The sequence below is a fragment of the Triticum urartu genome, chromosome 1, assembly GCF_003073215.2.
Source record: "Triticum urartu cultivar G1812 chromosome 1, Tu2.1, whole genome shotgun sequence".
Lineage (NCBI taxonomy): Eukaryota > Viridiplantae > Streptophyta > Magnoliopsida > Poales > Poaceae > Triticum > Triticum urartu.
Genome location: NC_053022.1, coordinates 437,247,301 through 437,271,885, shown reverse-complemented (window position 1 = coordinate 437,271,885; position 24,585 = coordinate 437,247,301). Strand labels below are relative to the sequence as shown.

Genomic DNA, 24,585 nt, shown 5'->3' with positions numbered 1-24,585 from the left:
AAAAGAGTTGCTTGCAGTCGTAGTTCAGGTTAGCCACTGAGTCAAAGCTGGCTTGCTGCAGTTAAACTCCACCACCCCCTTTATTGATACCGATGCATATGTAGATAGTTCTGATGTAAGTCTTGCTGGGTACATTTTTACTCACGTTTGCCTATTTTATGTTTTGCAGAGAGACGTCAGTCTCGCTAGTAGTTCCGTGTGGACTTCGACGTTTAGCTTGATACCTCAGCTACGATCTTGTGCCCTCGGCAGGATCTGGTAGATAGTCAGGCTTCTCAGCCTTTTCCATTTGTAGATTTCTGTACTCAGACATGTTAAGCTTCCGCATGTGTTTTGACTTGTATGCTCTGAATGTTGGGTCATGAGACCCATGCTTGTAATATCTCGCTCCTCGGAGCCTAATGAATAAGTACTTTGAGTCGTAGAGTTATGTTGTGATGCCATGTTGTATTTACACGTATCGAGCATATTGTGTGTATGATTGAAATGCTTGGTATGTGTGGGATCCGAAAAATCTAGTTGTTTATCCTTGGCAGCCTCTCTTATGGGGAAATGTAGTCTAGTGCTTCCTTGAGCCATAGGAGTCCGCTATAGCCCGGTTCACCGGAGTCCTGCTAGCCCAGCACTACTGCTCAGGACACTTGACTGGCCGGCATGTGTTTCACTTTGTTCCCGTGTCTGTCCCTTCGGGGAAATGTCACGTGGTGACATCCGAAGTCCTGCCTAGCCTGCTATAGCCCGGGTTACCGGAGTCCTGTTAGCCCAGTGCTATAGCCCAGATTCACACGCTGCTGACCGACATGCTCGAAGTTGATTCATGTATGCCTGTCCCCATAGGTTAGTGCCGCTTTGGGTTCACGATTAGCCATGTCGGCCCGGGTTCTCTGTCATATGGATGCTAGCGACACTATCATATACGTGAGCCAAAAGGCGCAAACGGTCCCGGGCCATGGTAAGGCGACACCCATGGGAATACCGTGCATGAGGCCGCAAAGTGATATGAGGTGTTACCGGCTAGATCGATGTGACTTGGAATCGGGGTCCTGACATCCGGTTTATATAGACATCGGAGGGGCCTAGGGTTTGTATAGAGTCGGTTTACAAAGGAAGGAATCTACATATCCGAACGCCAAGCTTGCCATCCACGCAAAGGAGAGTCCCATCCAGACACAGGAGGAAGTCTTATGTCTTATATCTTCATAGCCCATTAGTTCGGCCCATGTTACATAGTCCGGATGCCCGAGGACCCCTTAATCCAGGACTCCCTCACTAAGTTGATTACCTATCTAACTTGTTTAATCTGTTATGCTAAGTTGATTACCTATGTAGCTTGTTAAATTGCTATGCTAAGTTGAGTAATGTTGCTATGCTAAGTTGAGTAATGTTGCTATGTTAATTGTCATTCTCTATCGCTGACGGAGGGAAACGTCGACTTTTTTTTGTTGCCTAGAAACTCTATTAGTGGCATGTGGAACATAAGCCATGCCACAACTGTGAAAAATTACGGGAGACGTGGTGTCCACCTCGCCACCAGTGGTGCCATATCAGTGGCATGGGGTTGACATGCCACTAAGGCACGTCGTCACTAGCATTTTTCTCTGCACTAGTGACACGATGCAGCAACCTCAGAGTCACCGCAAGATTCTAGGCAAGGTGTGTGTGTGTGTGTGAGAGAGAGAGAGATCAGATAAGGAAGGTCAAAGATGGTTATGGTCAAAAGATGCTCGTTGGCACTTTGACTTGCCACGTAAGCTCTGTGGGTGGGTTCAACCAGTCAAGTTCGCTATTATGACACACTAATATTTGAATCCATGATTTTTGTTACTCACTGCCCTCCAAAGTGGTGTTTTATTTTGTGATTTTTGTCGAAAGTGGTGGTTACCTATTACCATAGCCATATATGTGGGGGTTCTTAGCAATTTACTCTCCTCAAACTGATTTCCCCTTCCTTCTGGATCATTCAGGGCATCAACTTTATGCTCATACAAGTCATCATCACCATCTTCTTAGTCAGAATATGAATCTTCAATCCCCCATATCACACTGTGAATTTGAAGTTTCAATGTCGTTGCCATCTTCCTTGTACTTATTAGCTAAAGCTAGAGTTCTAGTAGTTGCTCGGACGGGAATAAACTTGAGCTATCAAGGTCAATGATATGATGAGAGCTCGATCATCACTTGATTGCACTTTAGGTTGCTTTTTGTGCTGATCAGGGAAGACACGACAGGTGTATAAGCAATGGCACCATCTCAAGCAAAGCCAAAAGTTAGGTGCACATGATCCAGATAAATTAGAAGAAACATATGACATGCCTTTGCCTTCTATATCATGTCCAGAGTTTGTTGGTATTTGCTAATCAACTTCATGCCATCCCCATTAACTTGCTCCTCATGCAAGAACAATAAACCTTCACTCTTCATTCATCTCATACCCTAAGTCCTCCCCCACATCTCCAATCTATAGAAAAGGGACATGTTTCCATGTCACAATAATGGAACAACTGAAATATGCCATCAATCATGTGAACTATTACGCCCAGATCCAGCAAAAAATCCTTCATGATTAAGCTCCGTTTAGAAGCAAATGTCTACAGTTACAACATGAAGTCAGAGAGAAACATGTCAGCTTTTAGAGCACATGCCACACGGAATTTGGGAGAAAAAATACAAGCTTGAAACCAACATTTCACCCCAAATTGACCACAACCACAAAAGGCTAATCACAGTGTTGCACACATTACTACTCCCTCCGTCCCAAAATAAGTGTCTCAACTTTGTACTAATTTTAATACAAAATTATAGTAAGGTTATAAGGCACTTATTTTGGGACGGGGGGAGTATATCGATGATGGATGGACAAACATTTTGCAAGAATCGAATGGTCATGATATTGTAAATGTACCCCCTCATTTCTTTTTTACTTTGCATACATAAGTTCCGTCTTAAGTCAAACATAGTAAAATTTGACTAAGATTAAAAAATAAAAAAAAAACCAATCTCCACAACATAAATTAATACCATTAGATGCATCATGAAATTAATTTTCAAATCATATATTTTTATTTGTAAATGTTAATATCATTTAATATAAATTTAATAAAATTTACGAAGTTTGATTTTAGGCAAATCTTATATGCGGGATAAAAAACCCGAGGGAAGTATGTTCTTCCTTTTTTTGATTCATATAAGAATCTTTTTTTAGCAAGAAAACTAGGTCTTTATTGATCCATACCAATGTTTACAGGAAAAGCGATTAGGTCACTTGACGTGCCCAACCAAATATGGCGTCCGTAAGGTAGAGAAGTATCTGACCTAGCTAACCTATGAGCTTCAGTATTTGAAGCTCGAGGTTCGAAAACAAAATTACAAGAAGTAAAATTTCATATAAGAGTCAATGAGGCCTATCATTTCTGAAAAGAAGTTTCGGCCCATTGCTCACCCCGAATCCGTTCTTCTGTCTCACGTTACACTTCCCACGCGCCCGTTGCACAAGGAACGGCGCGCGCTCCGCTCTGGGCTGCGAGTCTGCAACCCGCCGCCGCCTCTCTCAGGCTCTCAGATGTCGCCGCCGCCGCCGCCGCCATTCCCACCACTTTATGCCCTACCTCACTCGTCACATTCCCCGCCTCCGCCTCATTCGTTCCCTCTCCTCCGCTCACCTCCGAGACCACCGCTTCCTCCTGCGCTTCGCTGCCCTCGCCAAGGAGCTCTCCGACCAGCCCGCGCCCTTGCCTCTCCCGTCCCGGCCGCAGTCCCCGCACCCCTACGACTACAACCGCCTCATGTCCGCGCATGCCGCGTTGGATGCTGTCGACGGGGCCGGCGCCGGCGCCGACCGCGCCCTCCACCTGCTCGACGAAATGCGCAGCGTCCTCCAGCGCCGCCCAGACGCCGCCTGCTTCACCACAGTTGCTGCAGCGCTCTCAGCTGCCTCCCGCCCGGACGCCGCCCTCGCCGTGCTAGAAGCGATGGCCGTGGACGGTGTCAGGCCCGACACCGTGGCATGCACGGTCCTGGTCGGGGTGTACGCCTGCCACCTGCGGCGGTTCGACGCCGCCTACGAGGTCATGGGGTGGATGACGGAGAATGGTGTGCCCCCAGATGTTGTCACATACTCGACTCTGATATGTGGGCTGTGCAGTGCCGGGCGGGTTGCCGAAGCTCTGGGCGTGCTGGACTTGATGCTGGAGGAAGGGTGCCGCCCGAATGCGCACACATATACACCTATCATGCACGCGTACTGCACTTCTGGGATGATTCATGAGGCCAAGAAGCTGTTGGACTCAATGATTGCTGCCGGATGTGCTCCAAGCACGGCTACTTACAATGTCTTGATTAAAGCTCTTTGCAAGGTCGGAGCTTTTGAGGAAGTAGAGGTGCTTCTTGAGGAGAGCAGCTCAAAAGGGTGGACGCCGGATACAATCACATACAGCACTTACATGGACGGGCTATGCAGATCTGGTAGGTTAGATAAGAGCTTTGCATTGGTCGATAGGATGCTATCCAAGGGGCTGCATCCTAATGAGGTTACTCTGAATATCCTTCTTGATGGCGTTTGTCGCACCTCAAGTGTGTGGGCTGCGAAATGGCTTTTGGAGTGCAGTGCAGACATTGGATGGGATGCCAGTGTTGTCAACTATAACACCGTGATGAGGAGGCTTTGTGATGAGTGGAAATGGTTGGCTGTTGTCAAGCTGTTCACTGACATGTCGAAGAAGGGCATAGCTCCAAATAGCTGGACTTTCAACATCGTAGTCCACAGCCTCTGTAAACTTGGGAAGCTTCACAATGCACTTTGCTTGATGGGGAGTGAAGGGTTTGTTGCCAGTGTTATCACATACAATACATTGATCCGTCATCTCAGTTTGTTGGGGAAATCTAACGAGGTCTACCTCTTGCTTCATGACATGATTGAAGAGGGCATTGCCCCCAATGAAACCACCTACATTCTTGTGATTGATTGTCTATGTAGAGAGGGTAAATTCTTGGCTGCTCTTAGCTGTTTCTACCGATCACTAGAGGATGGTTTCTCTCCGTCTGTAGTTACAAGTATTGTACGAGGTCTCATTGTTGGTGGTAAGTTTGGCGAGTTGCATACTTTAATTGGGTGGATTCTTGGACAAGGCTTTGCAATAGATGTGTACTTGTACCGAGTAGTGATCATTGCTTTTTGTAAGAAAGGATACTGTCAAGGCACAGAAATGTACAAAGTATGTCATATATTGGAAAGAATGCTCAGCTTGAGATGATTTTTCTCCAACAATTAACACGGAAGAAATTCCAGTTCTGTTGCTATATTGTACTTTCCAAGATCTCTATAAGATAACCTTTTATAATTTTAGTGTCATCCTTTTTCCAGTTGTTGTTTATGTTGCTTATTTTCTTTATGAGCAGAGCCTCTAATTTACTTTTTTTCCGTAAGTTTAAGGCTTGAAAGTATCAGTAGAAGTTCTGAATTGATGCACCCATTTGCCCAAGTTCGTTTGGTAGGAAATTTGTTTTGACATATCCAAACTTTCAAGACTCCTGTAGCTTGCATTTGTAAGACATCATCGCATGCGCTAGTATCATAATATTAATAAATTCAACTGATGGAAGGACTCGATTCAACTAATGACAGTGTTTTGAGTTTTTTAAGTGCTCTGGGGCTCAAATCATAATCTTGCGCAGCAGCACATGCTAATGCAGTAATGCGACTGTTGATCATGTATATTGTACATTCTGCTACTTCCTGCATTTCCTTTTTGCTCCAACGTGTACAAGATCACCAAAAAATCCAGAAACTTTACATTTTCTCAAGCAGGATGCATCCGACTGAATTCTCCTTCACTAGTGCCAACACTGGAATTGAACTTGCTTTCTGCTGGTGTGTTCATGCGCGATTGACGCTTCGTCGCAACGGTGGGATTCTTCTCTTCTTCATCCATGGCAACAAGCTCATACATGTCATCCTTCTGGAAGACCGGGTGCACATATGCATCCTTCAGGTATTCTCTCAAACTCATAGTCGGGTCATTTGCTCGTTGCAGTGTGTCCTTCACCATGGCTTCCTGCAAAACCAAACAGTAAGTGTATGCACCAAGGCCATCCTAGCTCAATATTTGAGACACTATGGTGAAGATCTTAATGAAGGGTAAGTTTCAACCCTACCTGCAAGGGGAACTTTACATACGCTGGTTCAAACCGACCCTTGCAAACATAGTGGAACCATATGGTCAGGACAGGAAGAGGAAGGAGAGCGACAGTAGACTTCTCTGCTTCCTGTGTGCTCAGTAGTCCCAGTAGGAGGATTTGTGATACTATTAATGCGGCAATAAGTCGTGTTTGCACATCTGGCCAGAATAGTGCGCCGCTCTCGTATTGCTGGTTATAGACATTAATGATCTTGCAGCGAAAGAAGCCGAAAATATATTAGTGGCCTAAGCTAGTAGAAAAAATGAAGTATGAAAGCTGCCTAGCATGCAGGGTATTTTAGTTTACTGAATGAAACATCCAGTTGTTTACTAAGAATGGCATGGATAGTTATAACTTTATGAGCATAAATAGGTGTTTTATGCTGATATGAATGTGATGACAGCAAACATACTGGTGCAAGACCTCACAAAAAGAAATAAAAACATACTGGTGAAAGAACAGAAAGATGATATGAACAGGGATTAGTACCTGGTGTCTGAACACAAGATAGGCAAGGCTGAAGAACACGATGATGAAAGGAAGAAGAATTGGTGTGACAACAGCATATACTAGTCCTAGCAGGAAGTAGAGTTGTATTCGTGGTTCAGTGGTGCCAAAATCCAAGCTCCCAGGATCCATGGCCTGCTGACGATCCTGCTCAGTTCTGACCAAGAAAGTGTTCTTTATGTGGAACATGACCAACGGCTTCAACCTGAGAACTTCAGCAGCGATACCGGCCCATCCATCAACCATTACATATGTAATGAAAAATGTTGCTTTCATGGGAATTGATTCTCCAACAGTCTCTGGAATTCTTGTCATGACAAAAGGAGAACGAATGGCAAAAGAATTAGGTGGCAGTAAACATTGGCCCCATCCATTGTTTTAATAGAAATACCATTAATGCAAAAAAAGAAGCAATTTCAAGATCTAGCCTACTTGTTAGCTGGCTGATGGATAAAAGTGTCGAGCTGTTGGAATGCTGTTCCAGTTATTACACTCCCCAAGAATACATTGACAAAAAGGAACATGAAGTATGTTGATGCGGTCCTCCTGTCCAATCCAGAGATTGATATATGACCTTCCATCTTGCTCATGGTCATTAGAAACATCGGGAGAAGTATAAGGAAGATTTTTAATGCAATCCCTGGCAAGAAACCTTGTATAACTGACTTCAAAGAATTTCTGCAGGACAGTGCATCAATAATGAAAATATGAAACTAGATCCAGAAAGACAATATCTTCCAGACAAATACTCCCTCCGTCCCATAATATAAGATCGTTTTTGACAATACACTAGTGTAAAAAATGCTCTTATATTATGGGACGGAGTACAATATAGCCATTTTATGTAATTTGAGGTTTACTAAATTTATCAAAATTTCTTTCAGCACTTTATTGCTCAGTAAAGAAACATATTTGGGCAACATTTTTATTAATCGGTATTTAGGTTTCTAGAGAGCAGAATTGAGTATAACTTCTACCAATCTAGATTTCCAGCACTGGAAAAATATACCTTGTTCCCTACCAAAATAAATGGTATCTTTATAACATGTTCAAATCTTACATTTATTTGAGGTTCTTGTTTTCCACGAGCTTTATAATATCTGTTCAATGTAGCAACTAGCAAGAAAATGATATTTATGAAATAGTACAACATTACACTATATAAGATGTTAAGATGCTGTTGTTAAATGATGTTGAGAACGGCTACAAATGAACTGCAAATGTTGGCCAATGGCAAAATTGCTCCATGATGCATATCATTGCAAAGATCATCCAAGTTGGAGTATACCATCGCTGTGTCACTGGCATGTGGACCTGTTGCCCTCTTGTAAGCCTAACATGTCATGGTAGTTTGAATTTTGCACATCTTTTTGATTGAACCAAGCTAATTTATCAAATCAAAATGTGTACATGTAGCTCTTAGGACCTGAACTAACCGAGTCGCAAGCCAGTCATTGCCTTAAATCGTTGGAGTAGTAGGATGGCAGGATTCAGAAGATGCTTCTTGTGAAAAACATGCTGTAAATGCTCTTTTCTCTTATTTAAAATTCAACTATAAACTACTAGAAATAAAACTCACCTTTCTATTATGGGTTTCAAGAAAGGAAGCAGCCGCTCAATCTCATCTAGATTTGCCAAGGATTGGACAAATGCAATTGGTATCATGAAGAAAAAAGTGAGGAAGAACAGCGCAACGGAAATGATAAGCCTCCTAACCGAGAGCTCAACAAAAGGGATTGCGAGATTAGGCCAGTAAACATCACGAGGTTCCGGAGCCCACTCGGTTAGCCACACTGTCGGATTACTTGTCTGCTGTGTTTGAGCACAAACAGCAGCCCCCCACTGACTTTTGAAAGAAACAAATGCCGCCGGCATAATAGCATTAGGGTCACTCATCACCTTTTGTCTCTCCACGTCTTCCTGGAACACAAGTTAAGGACTATCAATATTGCCCAGTGTTGTGGACCATTCCTTTCAATGAAGCTAGTACCTGTTTACATAGCTCCTCAATTTCTGCCTTGTAGTATTCTATAGCATCCACCTTTCGCCCCCAAAGACCCCACAGTCCTGTCTATAAGAGATGTAGTCTAGTCATATACCACTTGCCAGATTAATAAATCACACAGTGAAATAGCTTTGTTATAGATGAAAAGAAGCTTCAAGTGCATGCTTTGCATAGGAGAAAATCATACCTTCATAGTTGGCTTCTTTGCAGGATTATGAGCATGCTGATTTTCGTAGTAGACCAGCCAGTTCTTCAAGCCTTTCTTCTTCTCAACCAAACCGGCAAGGGCGTTTGCATTGTATACAATCTGTTGATAACACACTCACCAAATTACTCCAAATGTGATAATAAAAAAGGAGCAACTGGAATTTTGGTATAGACATGGTATCCCTTTTTCTAGAAGAGTAAACAGATGCTTCTACTTCAGATGAAGAGTATAGAAAAGCTTGCACTTCAAAATAAAAATATCTGCTTCAGTTTTATTTTTCTTGGTTCTCGTTAATGTTTTTGATTCACCATAACAATACCACAGTGGAGATAAGATCGGCAAAAGTAAAACCTGATGACTGAGGTAATGATCTCGATGATTCACAGCAAAGAAATGCTCAACATGTTCACTAACTGTTTCATCTGGGTCCGGTGGTACATTTCTCACAAGTACCTAAATAGAGCAGGATAGGAGTGAAAAGTAGGAAACTTTACGCAACACTAGTAAGTCTGCTAAAATAAGTTTAAACGCAACAAGTCTAAGAAGATAAAAAAATAACATTTAAATCTGATGATTTTTTAATCTATTAGTTAAATTGGTATGAAGAATATATTTCTTACCGTGAATTGATCAGGTCGACGACTCTGATTAGCAAGAAAGCGCAATCTCATAGTTGTTATAACCTTATATTCATGAAACAACACGTAAAATGTCCAAAAGGTAAACACATAGGCCATTCCTATATGTATCCAAAACCTATGAAAACATTCAACAGTTATTGTCAGCCAAGTGAAGACGTAGACAGTACAAAACATAGATATTGAAAAAGAAGAAGTGCGTAAGAGAAAATTTGTAGCTATATGGAGTCATTCAGTTTCAGTTGCAGATACAAAACATGAGTTGTCTTTGTTTTGCTCCAAATATATGCAGCCTGCGTATGGTTTTTTCCTGGAAGCATTACAGTTCAGTATTATCTCCAAAGCACTGGCTTACTCCCAACTCTTAACATTGTATTTTTCAACACTCTACAGCTAGGTTTTTCTGTTTGTTAAGTACAATGCAAAATTAAGTTATTGTAAGTTGCACCATAAGTCCTAACTAAATGGCTTCCTAGAGGGTTAAGCAAAGAAAATTGTACTTTTTTTGAACGGAAAACTGTAGTGAGGCCCTGACAGTAAAATTGTATGTAAAGGAGACATAAATACAAGAGGGAGCTGCATAAGGGGGTGTTAAAAAAATACTACGACAGAATCCTAAAGATTGACTGCAAAAAATGACAAGAACTGGAATAACCTTCACTAACGGACCTTTTTTGCAGGTAATCCTTACATGTGGAAGTAAGAACATGGCTAAGTTTCAAATGGTTCTGTTTGGTAAGTAATTGATCAACTTAAACCAGTTCAATTACCAACGGTTTCGGTTTAGCTATAATTAAGCCATTACTGCGTAACTATTTTGTGCCACTTTATTATGGATATAGAATATCTGAAAATAATACGATAGCTTTTGCGATCTTGGAACACTCCGTAATAGAAAACACACAGCTCTTCAAAGAAACAACATGATCCATGGATGTGCTGTAAGAAATACAACATATAGGCGGAGTAAACAAAACCATACCGTTTTGAACCTTTTCCAAGATTTGATATCGAAAGCTTGTCGATTTCATCATAATTCAGATCCTTTTCATGTTCCAAAGTTCCACTACTCCAATTAACAGGCACTAGGACAATGAATGCCAGCAAAGCAATTGGCACAAATATTTTTAAACTGTAAAGCAAGAAAGCAATGCGCCGTCAGTAAATGTAATTTCTTTGTCTGTCATCTCAAGAAAGAGTCGTGTTTTATACTAGCAGTCGAGAGCTCGAGGTCATCTTTTTTGAGCTTGCAAGACATGAAAGTGAAAGCAAAAATACAGTGATGTGAGAATTGAGAAACATGAAAATCATGCTGACCCAAGAAGGTAGATGCGGACATATACTGCGGCGTCTAGTCCTGCATGCTCAATTAGCTCTGGCTCCGGCATTTGTAGTGCTGCGGGCATCCAATTCAGAAAGCGCAGATACGTCGAGAAATCGGCGTTCACGAATTTAGAGAAACCAGCCCCGATGTGCCTCGGGCTGCTCCTTGTCCCTTTGAGGTACCATTTTGGAAAGTACACCCGATCATTAATGGGTTGTATCCTCAGAATTGCAAACGCTAGAAGAAAACCCAATGCTGATGATATGTTTATCCCCGCAGCAACGGCGATTTCGTTGAGGGAACCCATCTGTCTGTCTCTAGAGAGACTCACTCCAGAACACGCTTCATCAAAGCGTAGTTAACTGCAAGGCTAAATATCTGCATAGAAAAGAAGCAATGGGAACAAAAAAGAAGTCTCTTAGAGTTAATAAAACCATGGTCATCTGCTGTAATAATATACTTAGTAGTAGGATGGCCATCTGCTGGTCATGATAAGAGTACGAACATCAAATCCTTGTGAGTAATTCTTCTGGACAACTTGGAAAGATTTCTGCAGTTCATACCAGAATTCCATACCGGAAAAACCAGCAGGATAGAAAATGAAAACCTAGATACAGCCAATATAGCAATAACACGTGTTAAGCTTGTTAATGACAATATGTTTTTTTTTTGTCCTGGGAAAATGCATGTTAGGTGCAACATACACAGGAACGAATGTGATCCGAAGAGATTTTCAATGACATCGTTCGAGGATCTATGAAGCGGCGCCCCCAGAACATGCTCCATTTTGGTTTGCCGATAAATGCATGCCTTGACCAATATCACCACCGGATGAATCAAAGGCACTCGAGATTGGGCACAGCCATGTATGAGACGGGGTAGGAGGGCATTACCTCCTAGGCTAGGCACCCCTCACGCTTCTTCGCCGGACGACGCTTCCTGCGGCCGCGATCGGCGCGCCGGCCGGGGAAAAGGCCCGCGGGCAGAGACGGCAGGGAAACGCAGAGAGATTTGTGATGGAGATTTGGATTTTGCCGGGCGATGGCGAGGGGATGGGGACGACGACGCCGGGCCGGGGCCGGTTCCCTCGTCTCGGCTGGCGCGCGCCTCCCTTGTGTCCGGCTGCGGGCCGCGGCGGAATGACGATACGATGGAGGGGTGGCGGTTTCCAACCGACGTCCTCGTCGGTTAAATTGCAACTGTACCAGCTCAGAATTTTCCTTTTTTGTAAACTCTCGACCAAATTTCATGCACTGTACGTACTTAGTGTACCATTTATATTAGACTATTATGTCTCCTGAATTCAACTTGTATGTCAGAATCCAAACTCCAATTTTTAAAGAAAAAACTGAGTTTGATTCTACAATGTTTCAACATTAAATATTTATATTTCTTTCATGAATATGCAAAAACTTGTGTATCTTTGATTGATAGAAGAAGTAGAAGTAAGTACAAAAAAGAACGGAATGGGGTACATCGCATGTCACATTCATAAAATGGCGTAACACATGGTGCCTGGAGCAGAGAGACATGGGGTGCTCGGCCCAAACAGATGCTACAATACAACACCGAAAATCCAAATCAGGATGATGTCCCAAAAATCGTAATTTAGTACCACACACACACGATGAGCAAGCAAGACGACACCAAAAATTATTGTCACATGAAAACGAGAATTATTCATTATGTTGATTTTTGCCATTTAAATTTTGAACCTCGTGTTTACACATAAAAATTGACTCGATGTCAATTGGAGATTGACTAACGTGTTGTCTGCGTAGGGCAGGATCAAACAACACAACTATGTGCATGCTTTTCAAAAATTTATGTGTTTAATTTTTTATCGCTGCGTCACATAGTATGAATTCTCAAGGGAATTCCTTTAAATTCGATGGGTGGTATCCACCGCGGCAAGGAGGACCTTTGGCCTTACCCACGGATTAATTCATGCAAGTGGTCCCACATAGTTGTGCAGGTATTTTTTGTAAAACTTTGTTTTCTTTTCAACCTTGTCTTCACACCATAACACAAAATTATCTGAAATTTTTGGAGATGACTGGTGCACAGAGGAGCGAGTTTGTGTATTTTGGTGGGTACAACTGTGCATGTAGGTTCCACCTACAAATTATTTTCTAACTTATTGAGCCATTGAAGCAACGCATTGAGCTACAATCCAACGATTCCATCGTCGCTATGAGTGGACAATTTTAAAGATATGGTAAGTTATGGTAAGAATTCTCGCAGACCTTCCTATTATGAGGAAATCCACAGAAGTTCAAATGGGAAAGGAAAGGGAAATCCAACTGGTTTGATTGCTTGTGTGATCCTTTTGAAATGGATGGTGTGAGTTCATTAAATGCTCGACAAGCCGCCAGATTAGCGGCACACAAATCATGTTCACCAACTGAGTTTGTTCAATGGTTGTATCATAATTGGTTAATGAAAAAAAAACGGGCTGGGACTAAGAAAAGTTTGGCGATGTGTTTGCTCCTGAGTCAGAATTTATGATTTCAATTGTTGTGGGAGTCAACTTATTCCTGGAATTCAATTTCAATTTTTGAATCCTATATCCAATCCATGAGAGCCAAAACGATGTTAGCATAACAGGTGGATGATGCAACACGTTGTTCTTATTGTAAAGATTGTTTTATTGTGAAATTGGTGGTTGTACAAAGAAAAAGATATGTGCAAGGTCGTGGTTTATCATAAATTGTACTTCCTGCTAAAATATTTGGATATATATATCGCCATGATTATCCTTTCTAATTCGTTAACAACGTTACCTTTTTCTTTCAAAGTTAAATCTTGTTTATATTAAATCAATAGAACATCATATACAACCAGATATAGATTAAGTAAACCAATAGACACAAAAACGTCTAATACTATGACTACGACTATGACTACGACTATTAGATGAACCACATTGCCCTTCAACGCACATCAAACTGTATTCTTCAAGCCCACCGATCCTGAATTGATCGTGTCAACAAATGTTTCAACGCTACCATCGTAGCTACATAGACCTCACCTCCTTCTTTCACTTCCCATGGTCATCGCCGACTTTACTATGCCACTACTTCTATGACTTGCTTGTTGAGTACCCGACCTAACATTTAGTCAAATAAGGATTGTTAGACCCATCACCCACAACCGTGTTTCGAGGCCTCTATGATTTTCTTTAACTAGCTAAACAGTCGTGTGTTGCTATGAAAAATTAATTAAATGCTCGTATATAGATATAGAAGCCTTCTTTTTTGCATGAACTAGTTAAACTCTTGTGCAATTGTAGGCCCTAACTTTGTTGGAATAAAACAACATCATAAATATACATCAATCAAATCGGTTAATTAAAAGATCATGATACATTTGCTGCAACGTAGGATGTATCATATTTGTAGTACCTAATTTTTATTATTGATAATGTAGAATTAATCTGTGAATGGAAGACCACCAACTTACGAATTTATAAGAGCAGATATAAGGGATGTATTGTGAACCCGACATGAAAAAAAAAGACACATAGGTTCATGTGGTTGTGTCAAAGGTTTGACGTCATGAAGTATCTGTACACTTTGGAACTCTTTATGATTAAACACCATTTAAAACCACTTGAATACAACTGAACCCATTGGACTTTTCATTTTTCAAAAATGGTGAATAGTTCGAATATAAAACATAAAAATGGCAAACTTATGGAAGCTACCTATGGGTCCCCACTACCCCCCCCCCCCCCCCCCCCCCCCCCCGGGCCTCTTTGGATCACAGAAATTTAGAAATGTAGAAAAAGGAAAAACATAGGAATGAGATGCCATGTACTATGAATTACTACATGATGTCAAACCATATGAATTTTATAACACGCGCCTTTGGGTAGTGCACAGAAAAATGGATGCATAATGGTAGACGATTAAGGAGAGAGAATAGCGAGATATAGTGGACTACATCCGTCTGGGTTTATTGGGGCCCATCATATTTGTGTCAGGCTTTGGCCGTCTATATGACTAATAAAATATAAAGTACACACTATAAAAAGTACATTGTTGGATTTGCATTTGAAAGTGTTTTCCAATGGTATAATTTTCATAACATATAATCTACATTTTACTAGTTAAATTAATATGTCAAATTTGGCCCAAAATAAAAGGGGGACATAATAAACCCAGACGGAGGAAGTTACTGTATTGGACTTCTCGAAAGAAAGTAGAAAATAAAGTGAGGTTTGAGCTCATGTCTAATAAATATATACGGAATGGAGGGTATATGAATGGATTCCGTAGGAATTTGACGAACCGATTCCTATGATCCAAAGGACTTTCATAGAAACAATTCGTATGGTCCTTCATAAAATTCTTTCAAAATATAGAGGGTCGACACCATCCGTTGAGTTCAAAAGGGGGGCAACTGGGACAAACTTCAAGTCAGATTCGATTTACTGCAGCTGTATATATGGCGAGGGACCATCGACCAAATCAAATCGGATGATTGCCGGGGAATAAAGGGGAGGGACCAGCGGCGTGGAATTTTGGAGGGGTTCTCGAAGTTTCAATTTCTTTCGTCGACGATGGAGACAACTCAACACAGTGTAGTGTTGTGTTTTGGATGTCTTCACGAAAATTTCATCTAGTGCGTGTGATGTTTTGCTTAACTGCATGCAATCTCAGCCTTGATTTCTATATCGGGCGGTGCATTTTTTTTGAATTGTTTGGATTGTTTACACATGTGTCATGTGGTTATCGGGCGGTGCATATGGTATGAAGATAAGCACAAAATGAAGCATCTACGGGGTCCGAAACGCAAAAAGAAATCCAAAACCCCCAACCCTCCTACCTCTGCTTCCTCTGGTGACGGATTGCGGCGCCGCCGACGAGTCACCGAGCGAGATGGCGAGCTCGGCGCTGAGGCGATCTCTTCCACGGCGCGGCTCGCTCCGCCGCCTCCTCCCTTCCCACCCACCACCCGCCGCCACCTCCTCGTTCCGTCGCTCCTTCCAGTCCGGTGAGCACCCCGAACCCCTGTCTCATGTGCAGTATCTCCGGCACCTCGTGCCGCATCCGGACTTAGCTCACCCTTTCTGTACCAACTGAATCGAGCGGCGGGTACGGAGATCTAGGTTTAAAGAAAATCCGCCCTCTAGCTTCCCCGTGCTGAAATCCCTCGTCATTTTGTGACGACGACATGCCTGACATCTGGGGAATTGCCGTTTAAAATGTCTCGGCGATCCTGTTCTTTTTCTTCTTCTTACATGCTTGTTTGCTCCAAATGCTGCTTCGCAGAAGAGGGCGCGGCGGGCGAAAGCACGGAGGACTTTGAAAAGCGGATGTTTGGGAACCAGAGGGAGCCGGATGCCAACTCGTTCTTCGGGAAGCTCGATGGGGTTGGGAGCTCCTTCGGAGGAAGACATGGCACCGGCTCTGGGATGGGTGCCTTCAGTCAGCAGGGTGGGATGGGTAACTTGTTTGGTGAGAGGAGTGTTCATGGGATCATGGATGGTTTCGACTCCTTGAACGATGGCATGAACGAGAAGTTGGACGAAGCGGCCCGCACCTTTCACATGACGGATGAGGTTGAGGACGATGACTATGATTTCAGGCCAGATGTGAATTACAGGCGAGGCTCGACTTACAATGTCCGGGTAAGAGGGATATCTGTTCCATTACTTCAGTGATTCAAGTATTAGAGAGATCACAAATCCTTTGCAATCTTGAGATTTTGTTTAGCCCATACGAGTATTCAGGAAGCGTCACTAAATGTGTGAGCTAGATTTTTCTTAGTTAGTATATTTCCATGCAGCAGAGTACTATTTTGTGGATAGATGTCTGTTAAAAGTCAAAACAGAAAGAAATTGCTCGTTTGATTCACTATTGCCTGAAGTCCTGAACAACTGTAACCACCAGAAGATAGTGTTATAGTATCATTTTAACTTTCAAATACCATTTATTATTTAAGCATGCAAGCATCAGTATGTTATCTACTGAAATCACTCTTTTAACACCAGATTTTATTCAACTCTACTGCATGCAGGATCTTGACCTAACAAAACCTGCAGCCCCAAGGAATCCTCCTAGACCTCAGTTTGAAACATCTACAAAGGAAGTTTTAAGGAAAGCTGATTTTAGGGTGAGTACATCTGCCTGGCAACCTATGTAAACTGGCCACAGTTTTAGTTTTAGTTTTGAGTACTTTGGCAGCTTGTAAACTCTAGAACTGTTAACCATTATAAAGTTCAGGAATACAATGACTATGGTATGCCTCAAACAGCACTTCTTTCGTGAATGGTTGGAGTAAGTCATATGCTAGATGATGATACATCCATGCTATTTTTTCCAAATATCTGGTGACGCTACCCTAAGGTTGTTAGGGTTCTGACATTTTCTCTTGATGCTTTCTGTCGCCATATTTGAGTTTAGCAATTATTAACAAGTTCAGTATAGTTGAACTCAGATGTTGCTTGTTATTCTGTTAATTTGAATTATTGCCTCACATTCTTCTAACTTTCTAAGATGATGTTTAGATGCCAATATTGGAACACAGCAAGTGTCAAAGCGATTTGAATGCTATGTAGGCATGGAACATATTATTTTCCTTATTTTTCTTATTTCCAAAAACCACTCATGTGTTAGCACACAAACCCCTGCGCACTTCAGATTAGTATTGCACGGCCACCTGCATTATAGAAGAAGAAAATGTAACCAATCAGCACAAATAAAAGTAGAATATTTTCAAGAGGAAGACCATATCACTAGGCAAGTTCTGCTAGCCAACCCAATCAATACAAACAAAACTGCAGCAACCATAGCCCGAATCTTCTCAAGCACAAAAAGTGAACTTGTTAAATCTTTGGTTTGTGTTGCCTAGAGCTTACTCATCAGGCTTGTTCTATTATTGATCTCTCCATCCCAAAATGCATATTGCTAAAACCTTCTCCAAGAACAGACACAATTGTTTTGTCCTGCATGTGCTTGGCAACAAGCACCATCCATATTTCCCCTACAAAAAACTTATAAACACACATGCATCAATATCTACAAGCAGAACTGAAAGTAATAAAATATTTGAACCTTGTCATACATCAGGAAAAAAAAATTAAATCTTCCTTTGCCGGCCATAACCAACATAAGATTCTTGGAGAGTATGTAGAAGCTTCTCACATGGTTATTCTTGCTGCCACACATGGCGGCGTAATTTAGCTCCTGTGAGACGGCGAGATTGGTAATTGAGCTCAGGCTACTTTTGCAATCAAATCTGATAGCATTTCATTAGATTTGATTCACAATTGTCTTAACCAATAAAAATACCGCCTATGTTTTGCTAGAGGGAGTAATCAGTAATGGTATTGAAGCGACGGAAATATGAACGTGGTAGTGTTTTGGTTGGAGGTCTGCCACTTTGCTTAAACAGTGTGTATGACTAAACTGCTCATCTTTGGTGGTTTGTAACCTTTTTTTTTGAATAATTTACCTACTGCCAGACACCTTCATGCATGGATACATGGTTTTCGAGAGACCAATTTTGATCTGCTTGATACATTTCGATATCTTGACCTATTACAACTATCTTCAAGTTGCATTCTCTGACCACATGGAATTATTCCTTGCAGAATGTTAGATTCCTTGCCAACTTTATTACAGAGGCTGGCATTATCATCAAGAGGAATCAGGTAATAGGGTACTTTCCCGGCTTTTATATAAGATATAAGAAAATATTGGGTGGACAGATTCTTGTCTTCCTGATATATAATATAAATGCAGATCATGGTTTCTCAGATTGTTGTCAATAATGCTATTCTCTTGTTCAGAGCTAAATGCATATTCTCTTACGAAGGAGTGTCAGAGTTCAAGCAGCAACTGCCCTGCAATGCATTATATTTCAAATGTTACTCTTACAGTCTTACTAACAGAAATGGGACACTGGTTATTTGTGAATGTCCCCCTTCGCTCATAGTGCTGTTGTTGAGGTGTTCATTTTCATGCTTGTTGAGCACAAACTTTTTCATGCATAATCTTAAAGTAACCCAACTTATAATTAAGGCGGCACACATAACATCATCTCCCTTTGTCAATGCTCAGTATGTAGTGTTTTTATTGTATCTTGTTTTACTGTTACCTTGAGAGAGTACCTGCCTGCTTCTGAGGGTCAGCTTCATGGGTGTATCCATGTTCTTTATGAGGCACCTACTTGCCTATTGTTTCTAACTTATTGATCTGCTCTCCAGACCAAGATAAGTGCAAAAGCTCAGCGCAAGGTGGCGAGAGAGATTAAAACAGCGCGTGCACTGGGGCTGATGCCTTTCACGACGATGGGCAAGAGACCATTCATCTTTGGCAGAAGTGCGGAGGAGGATGCTTCAGAAGAGGAATATGGGTATGATTTTGTCCAGAAGGATGCTGGACCTGAAGATACTGCTGGCGATGCTGTGCCCGATGTGGAGACTGCGTAAACAATCTGGAGTAGTAGGTCATTTATAGAAAAGTTCTCGCTTCTACTCAGTGCCTCGTGTTATGTATGCCACTCTATTTTTCCTATCTAGTATGGATGCCTCTTGAGAATAATGGAAGCTTACGCTCCGCAAAACATGAAACTGTTGATAGTATTGACTTATGGATAAGCTATTCCTCATTTTTAGCTTGTTTCTCCCCATTTGTATGGTTACAGCCTTAGACATAATATCAAGCCCTTCTAAATGAGGCACCATTATGAATATATAACAGTTAAGAACATTTTATAAGTTGTCAGTCATTGCATTTTTGGACATCTAATTTCTTTGTTGTGCACAGCACAGCTCTGCATTTTATCGTGCACCGACTGTTTTACCTTGTTCTTGGTCCAGTTCATGTACATACATGCATATATACACCTTCTGTGCAATCCAGACAGTAAGACAGTCTGCTCGTATGTATTCCAGTGAATTAATTCCTGGATATAATACTAGTATAGGCTTAGGTCATGTTCGCATTTACTTTAGCTAGCCATTCACTAGTTTGACATTGGTGTGGGTTCTGTAGATCAATGTAGTTTCATGCATTAGGAAACACTGATTGTGCCGAAGTGGATAATACTGATTCATTTGTTTCATGTTCTCTCAACCACTTCCGTGCGGAGTTCCTAAATATCCGTGATCATCTGTTTTCTTGCAGCCCATGCACACCTTTTCTGTTGGACCGTCTATTTGTTGTTCCAAAAAGGAAAAATGATTTAACAGAAAATATTGCATGTTGCAGGAACTATGGTGACTTGTGGATCTATCACTGATTTACCAAATTTTTGATGTTTTCGCTCTTTATGAGGTTGGTTTTTGTTCACTTTGGTTACTAGAATGATATCAGAATAAGACATCTGCAGTTAAATTGTTGATATTTTTAGCATGAACTGAAACTTGCACGGCTAGCTCTTACCAAACTTTTCATGATGCGCTTCTGTTTATTCAAACTAATACTACTCTGGTTAACTTCCAGAAATCAATGTTCGCATTCATCATGTGCATGTAGTTTTCACAAGAAGTTCACCACATTGAATAGGCCTTGCATCTATGTATCCATAATGTTTTTTCCTCTGTCATGCAGGGTAAGCTTACTCCAGATGTGGAAGATCAGTTGGAGAGAACGTGGTTCCCAAGTTAGCAACACTGTAGACGTCAAATATGATTATGCTGCAGTTTCAACTACGTCTGAACAACAGTAGATATGTGTTTTTCATATGTACTCTACTCCCGAAGTGTAAAAATAGCATCGATCAGAATATCAGGAGCCCCAGCTTGCACGGTTGTGTATCATTGCCTGCTAATCGACGTTCGTATGTGGTTGTTCCTGATCAAAACTTCCTGATCATATCTTGTACAGGAAGGAAAAATGTATATCAGTTCCCTCATCAACTCTTTGTGCTCTAGTTTTTGGGAACCTCCAACAGCCTATACCTCCTCCTGCACCTGGAAAGACCGTAGCCTATGTAACTGGACGGGGATATATTGAGACTGCATCTGCTTCAGTTGTTGCTGCTCTTCCGAGTTCATTAAGCTGCATGCTATGGGCTCAACGTCTTCCGTGTGTGCAAGATAATTTATTGGCTTGCCTGTCTAAGTGATGGATTGAGTTCAGGTTTCTTACTCTTTTCAAATAAAAAGTTCAGGTTTTCATTGTAGAATGAGGAGGGGTTAATGCATCGTCGATTTGGGATACAGGGGCACATAACTGCGATATAGAGGCGGGGGCTCTGGGCCCAGATCCCCCCCGTTTTATCATGCAATTGTTGCCATGGATTGGGAACTCTAGATTTTGATTTCAGGTCCCCATGTTTTCTTTTTGATAGAGGCCTATGGCTGATTCCACCAGTAAAAATGACATTTTTGCGGAACACAATAAGCATGGTCTGCCATGCCATAGTAAGGCAAATGATCATGGCAAGATGATGACCTGATGATTTCTTTGGTAGAGGGAATCGAGACTATATATGTGCAAGAGGCAGTTTTCCCACCACCACACAATGCATACATGGTGTTGGCTGGGTGAAACGGTCCATACTCCATGCTCTTTGTTTCTGAGATATTAGAGTAAACCAATAGAAAAATCATATTTCGGTTCAACGAATTTGTGAGCCAATAGAGGGACCCGCTCCCTGGTTCATGTTGAACCAGGATGGGAGGAGAGCCAATAGAGGGATTTCCTGTTGAACCAACATGGGAGGAGTGCTAGGACCGGAACAATTGGAGGGAATTAATCGAAAAACCGACGAGGGATTTCTCGGATTTTGGTGCAAAATACGGGATAGTTGAGAAGATAATCGCGTCTACTTTTGACGAATTCTTTCTTTTTTTTTCTCGATGGGAATGACATATATAGCCGGGTCGGTTTAGTGATTACCGAGAGTAAAACATGAGGTAAATGGAATCAAACCCCTTGGTTCAACTAAATTACAGTGAACAGTAACTAAAGCAATAAGCCAAGTAACAAAAGCCATTGGATCTTGCCATGGTTGGATAACCGACTGTGCCCTTCACTTGTGTTGCTCTGATTTGATTGGGTTGTTTCATAGTCGATTTTCTCACAGCATAAAAACCGGTGATATAACTTTTTCTTTTGACAGTCTGTACTTATGATGCTTGGTTATAAACCATAGTCACCTTGAAATTCATAGAAAACTCACTAGAAGTTTTACTGTTTCCCTTCTTAAGTTTTTATTCTCTCAATACCATTGACCGGTGCCAAGATGATTCTGTTTCCCCAGTCATGTCTGCTGTTATCTAGGAATTTATCAAGCAGTCAGCGGTCCAATTAATATAAATGTATCTGAACTTCTCCTTTTCAATTGTTGATGAAATTGCTGTAAGGCTCAACGGCCTACCGGGCCCTTAGATCCGCGCCCTGATCGGGGGCGCTCAACCCACTATGGTTGACGGGTCCCTGTCACCTGCACTATATAAAGAGATGGGGGCCGGCGGCTCACACCACGAGGTTCTTCACCAGCCGCACACCCCACCGACAATCCCTTCCGATCTAGGGTTAGTGCAGTGCTGACGGAAAGCACCGCCACTGTTACTCTCTGCCATCACCGGCCACCGTCACCATGGCCGGCACCGGGACCTCCTCGAGCCACAAGTGAAGGTAGGTTTACCGGAATAACTAGCCCAATCCGATCCAGAGAACATAACAATTGATACAAGAATGAGTTATGCAGTAGCATTTATTTAAGCGCAGTTTAAAGAACAGGCCATTGCCGAATCATTTTGTCTAAGCGCAATTTCTCACGAGGGTTTGCTAAGCGCAAAGTTATATTGTCTGGATACTTTTGTTCTGATTTTTCAAATTGATTTCAGGATTCTACCTTCTTGCCAAGTAGAAGAGGCTGCGGACAAACCTATATATAGGTGGACACATAGATTGTTAGTGGATATACTCTTAAACATCTATGTGCTGCGATGGTACTTGTTTTCTTGACTCTGATGTTGGCAAAGAGGACAACTGAACCTGACAGGTGTGCATCAGCTTACTCAATGCATTGATTGAATCTATTTTTCTAGGGTTATAGTTCGATTGAACCACTTGAAATCTGATGTTAGTATTGCTTGTTCTGCTTTGAGCAATACAAATACACCAAAATTGATGCTACAGTATCATGGATCCCCATATTCCACTGATGCTAAAATATGCGACCATAATTGTGATGTTTTCGCTCTTTATGAGGTTGATCTTTGTTCACTTTGATTACTAGAATGATATCAGAATAAGACATATGCAGTTAACTTCTTGGTATTTTTCCATGAACTGAATCTGTTCAAACCAATACTACCCTGGTTCCCTTCCAAAAATCAATGTTCTCATTCATCATGTGTACGTAGTTTTGACAGCAACATGAACAGGCCTTGCATCTATGTATCCATGTGACTAAAATATTTTTCCTCTATCATGCAGGGTAAGCTTACTCCAGATGTGGAAGATCAGTTGGAGAGAACGCGGTTCCCAAGATAGCAACACTGTAGACGTCAAATATGATTATGCTGCAGTTTCAAATACGTCTGAACAACAGTAGATATGTGTTTTTCATGTGTACTTGCAAAGTGTAAAAATAGGGTCGATCTGAATCTCGGGAGCCCCAGCGTGCACCGTTTTGTGTTATTGCCTGCTAATCGATGTTTGTATGTGGTTGTTCCCGATCAAATCTTTTACACAAAGGGAAAATGTATATCAGCGGCCTCATCAACTCTCTGGTCCAGTTTTTTCTGAACGACCAATGGTCTATAACCCGCCCCGCTCCTGGAAAGACCAGAGCCTATGTAACTGGATAGGGATTTACTGTGACTGCATCCGCTTCGGTTGTTGCTGCTCTTGGGAGTCCATTAAGCTGCATGCTATGCGCTCGATGATTTCCATGGTTGCAAAGTCATATATCGGCTTGGCTATCTAAGTCACTAAGGACGGACTGAGTTCCGATTTCTTATTCCTCTTTCAAAACATAAAAGAAAAAGAGTTCAGGTTTTCAGCACAGAATGAGGATGGGTTAATGTGTCATCGATTTGGGATAGAGTTAGAGGTGGGAGCTCTGGATCCAGATTTCCCCTGTTTTATCATGCGAGTGTTGTTATGGATTGGGAAACTCTAGATTTTGATTTCAGGTACCCATGGTTTCATTCGATAGAGGTGTATGGCTGATTCCAGCAGTAAAAATAGCACTTTTGCAAAACACAATAAGTATGATGATCTGCCATGCCATAGTAATGCAAATGATCATGACAATATGACCTGATGATTTCCTTGGTAGCAGGGAATCGAGACTATATATATGCAAGCGGCAGTTTTCCCACTACCACACAATGCATACATGGTGTTCGCTGGGTGAAACGGTCCATACTCCACGCTTTTGTTTCTGAGATATTAGAGTAAACCAATACAAAAAGCATATTTTGCTTCACCAAATTTGTGCTCCAATAGAGGGATCGCCTGTTGATCCAGCATGGGAGGAGTGCCAGGACCAAAACAATTGGAAGGAATTCATCGAAAAACCGAACGAGGGATTTGTCGGATTACAGAGATGGTTGTGAAGATGATCACTTTTACTTGTAATTAATCTAAGGAACTATGTTTTGTCGAATTCTTTCTTACACTTTACTCAGATGGGAACGGTAAAAATAGCCAGATCGGTTTGGTGATTACCGAGAGTAAAGCATGTGGTAAATGGCCTAAGCAAAGCACCTAGTTAACCAAAATTACAGTAAACAGTAATTAAAACAATAAGCCAA

General features: G+C 41.7%; 2 protein-coding genes and 1 long non-coding RNA gene across 5 annotated transcripts; 2 read left to right on the top strand and 1 right to left on the bottom strand.

Annotated features, from left to right (window-relative positions):
* Nucleotides 1-5,606: 5,606 nt before the first annotated feature.
* Nucleotides 5,607-11,211, bottom strand: LOC125535120 (CSC1-like protein At4g02900). Its single transcript, XM_048698176.1, has 11 exons — nucleotides 10,850-11,211; nucleotides 10,515-10,664; nucleotides 9,515-9,650; nucleotides 9,246-9,347; nucleotides 8,874-8,993; nucleotides 8,672-8,752; nucleotides 8,261-8,601; nucleotides 7,114-7,359; nucleotides 6,664-6,988; nucleotides 6,151-6,384; nucleotides 5,607-6,050 (listed from the first exon to the last, which is right to left on the bottom strand). Exons 1-11 carry the CDS (start codon nucleotides 11,161-11,163, stop codon nucleotides 5,796-5,798), a joined length of 2,304 nt encoding a protein of 767 aa, XP_048554133.1. The 5' UTR covers nucleotides 11,164-11,211; the 3' UTR covers nucleotides 5,607-5,795.
* Nucleotides 11,212-15,637: 4,426 nt separating this feature from the next.
* LOC125516841 lies at nucleotides 15,638-20,788 on the top strand. Of its 3 annotated transcripts, none has more exons than XR_007287399.1 (7): nucleotides 15,638-15,854; nucleotides 16,133-16,491; nucleotides 16,881-16,976; nucleotides 18,457-18,516; nucleotides 19,072-19,309; nucleotides 20,078-20,143; nucleotides 20,420-20,788. XR_007287399.1 is itself a non-coding variant. In XM_048682139.1 (5 exons), the coding sequence occupies exons 1-5, from the start codon at nucleotides 15,740-15,742 to the stop codon at nucleotides 19,294-19,296; spliced, it is 855 nt and encodes a 284-aa protein (XP_048538096.1). In that variant the 5' UTR covers nucleotides 15,638-15,739; the 3' UTR covers nucleotides 19,297-19,576. The 3 variants fall into 3 exon arrangements, 1 of the variants encoding a protein (XP_048538096.1); XR_007287400.1 differs by having other exon boundaries at nucleotides 19,072-19,313; XM_048682139.1 differs by lacking the exons at nucleotides 20,078-20,143; nucleotides 20,420-20,788 and having other exon boundaries at nucleotides 19,072-19,576.
* Nucleotides 20,789-22,205: 1,417 nt separating this feature from the next.
* Nucleotides 22,206-24,495, top strand: LOC125535113. Its single transcript, XR_007294581.1, has 2 exons — nucleotides 22,206-22,823; nucleotides 23,261-24,495. It is a non-coding gene; the product is annotated as an uncharacterized LOC125535113 (long non-coding RNA).
* Nucleotides 24,496-24,585: the final 90 nt, after the last annotated feature.

Coding starts and splice junctions, on each gene's coding strand:
- LOC125516841 (XM_048682139.1), top strand. CDS start 15,740: ATGGCGAGCTCGGCGCTGAGGCGATCTCTTCCACGGCGCGGCTCGCTC. Junction 16,492..16,880: donor GCTCGACTTACAATGTCCGG/GTAAGAGGGATA, acceptor TACTGCATGCAG/GATCTTGACCTAACAAAACC. Junction 16,977..18,456: donor TAAGGAAAGCTGATTTTAGG/GTGAGTACATCT, acceptor TATTCCTTGCAG/AATGTTAGATTCCTTGCCAA.
- LOC125535120 (XM_048698176.1), bottom strand. CDS start 11,163: ATGGGTTCCCTCAACGAAATCGCCGTTGCTGCGGGGATAAACATATCA. Junction 10,665..10,849: donor GTCCGCATCTACCTTCTTGG/GTCAGCATGATT, acceptor CTTGCTTTACAG/TTTAAAAATATTTGTGCCAA. Junction 9,348..9,514: donor GTCGACCTGATCAATTCACG/GTAAGAAATATA, acceptor TGCTCTATTTAG/GTACTTGTGAGAAATGTACC.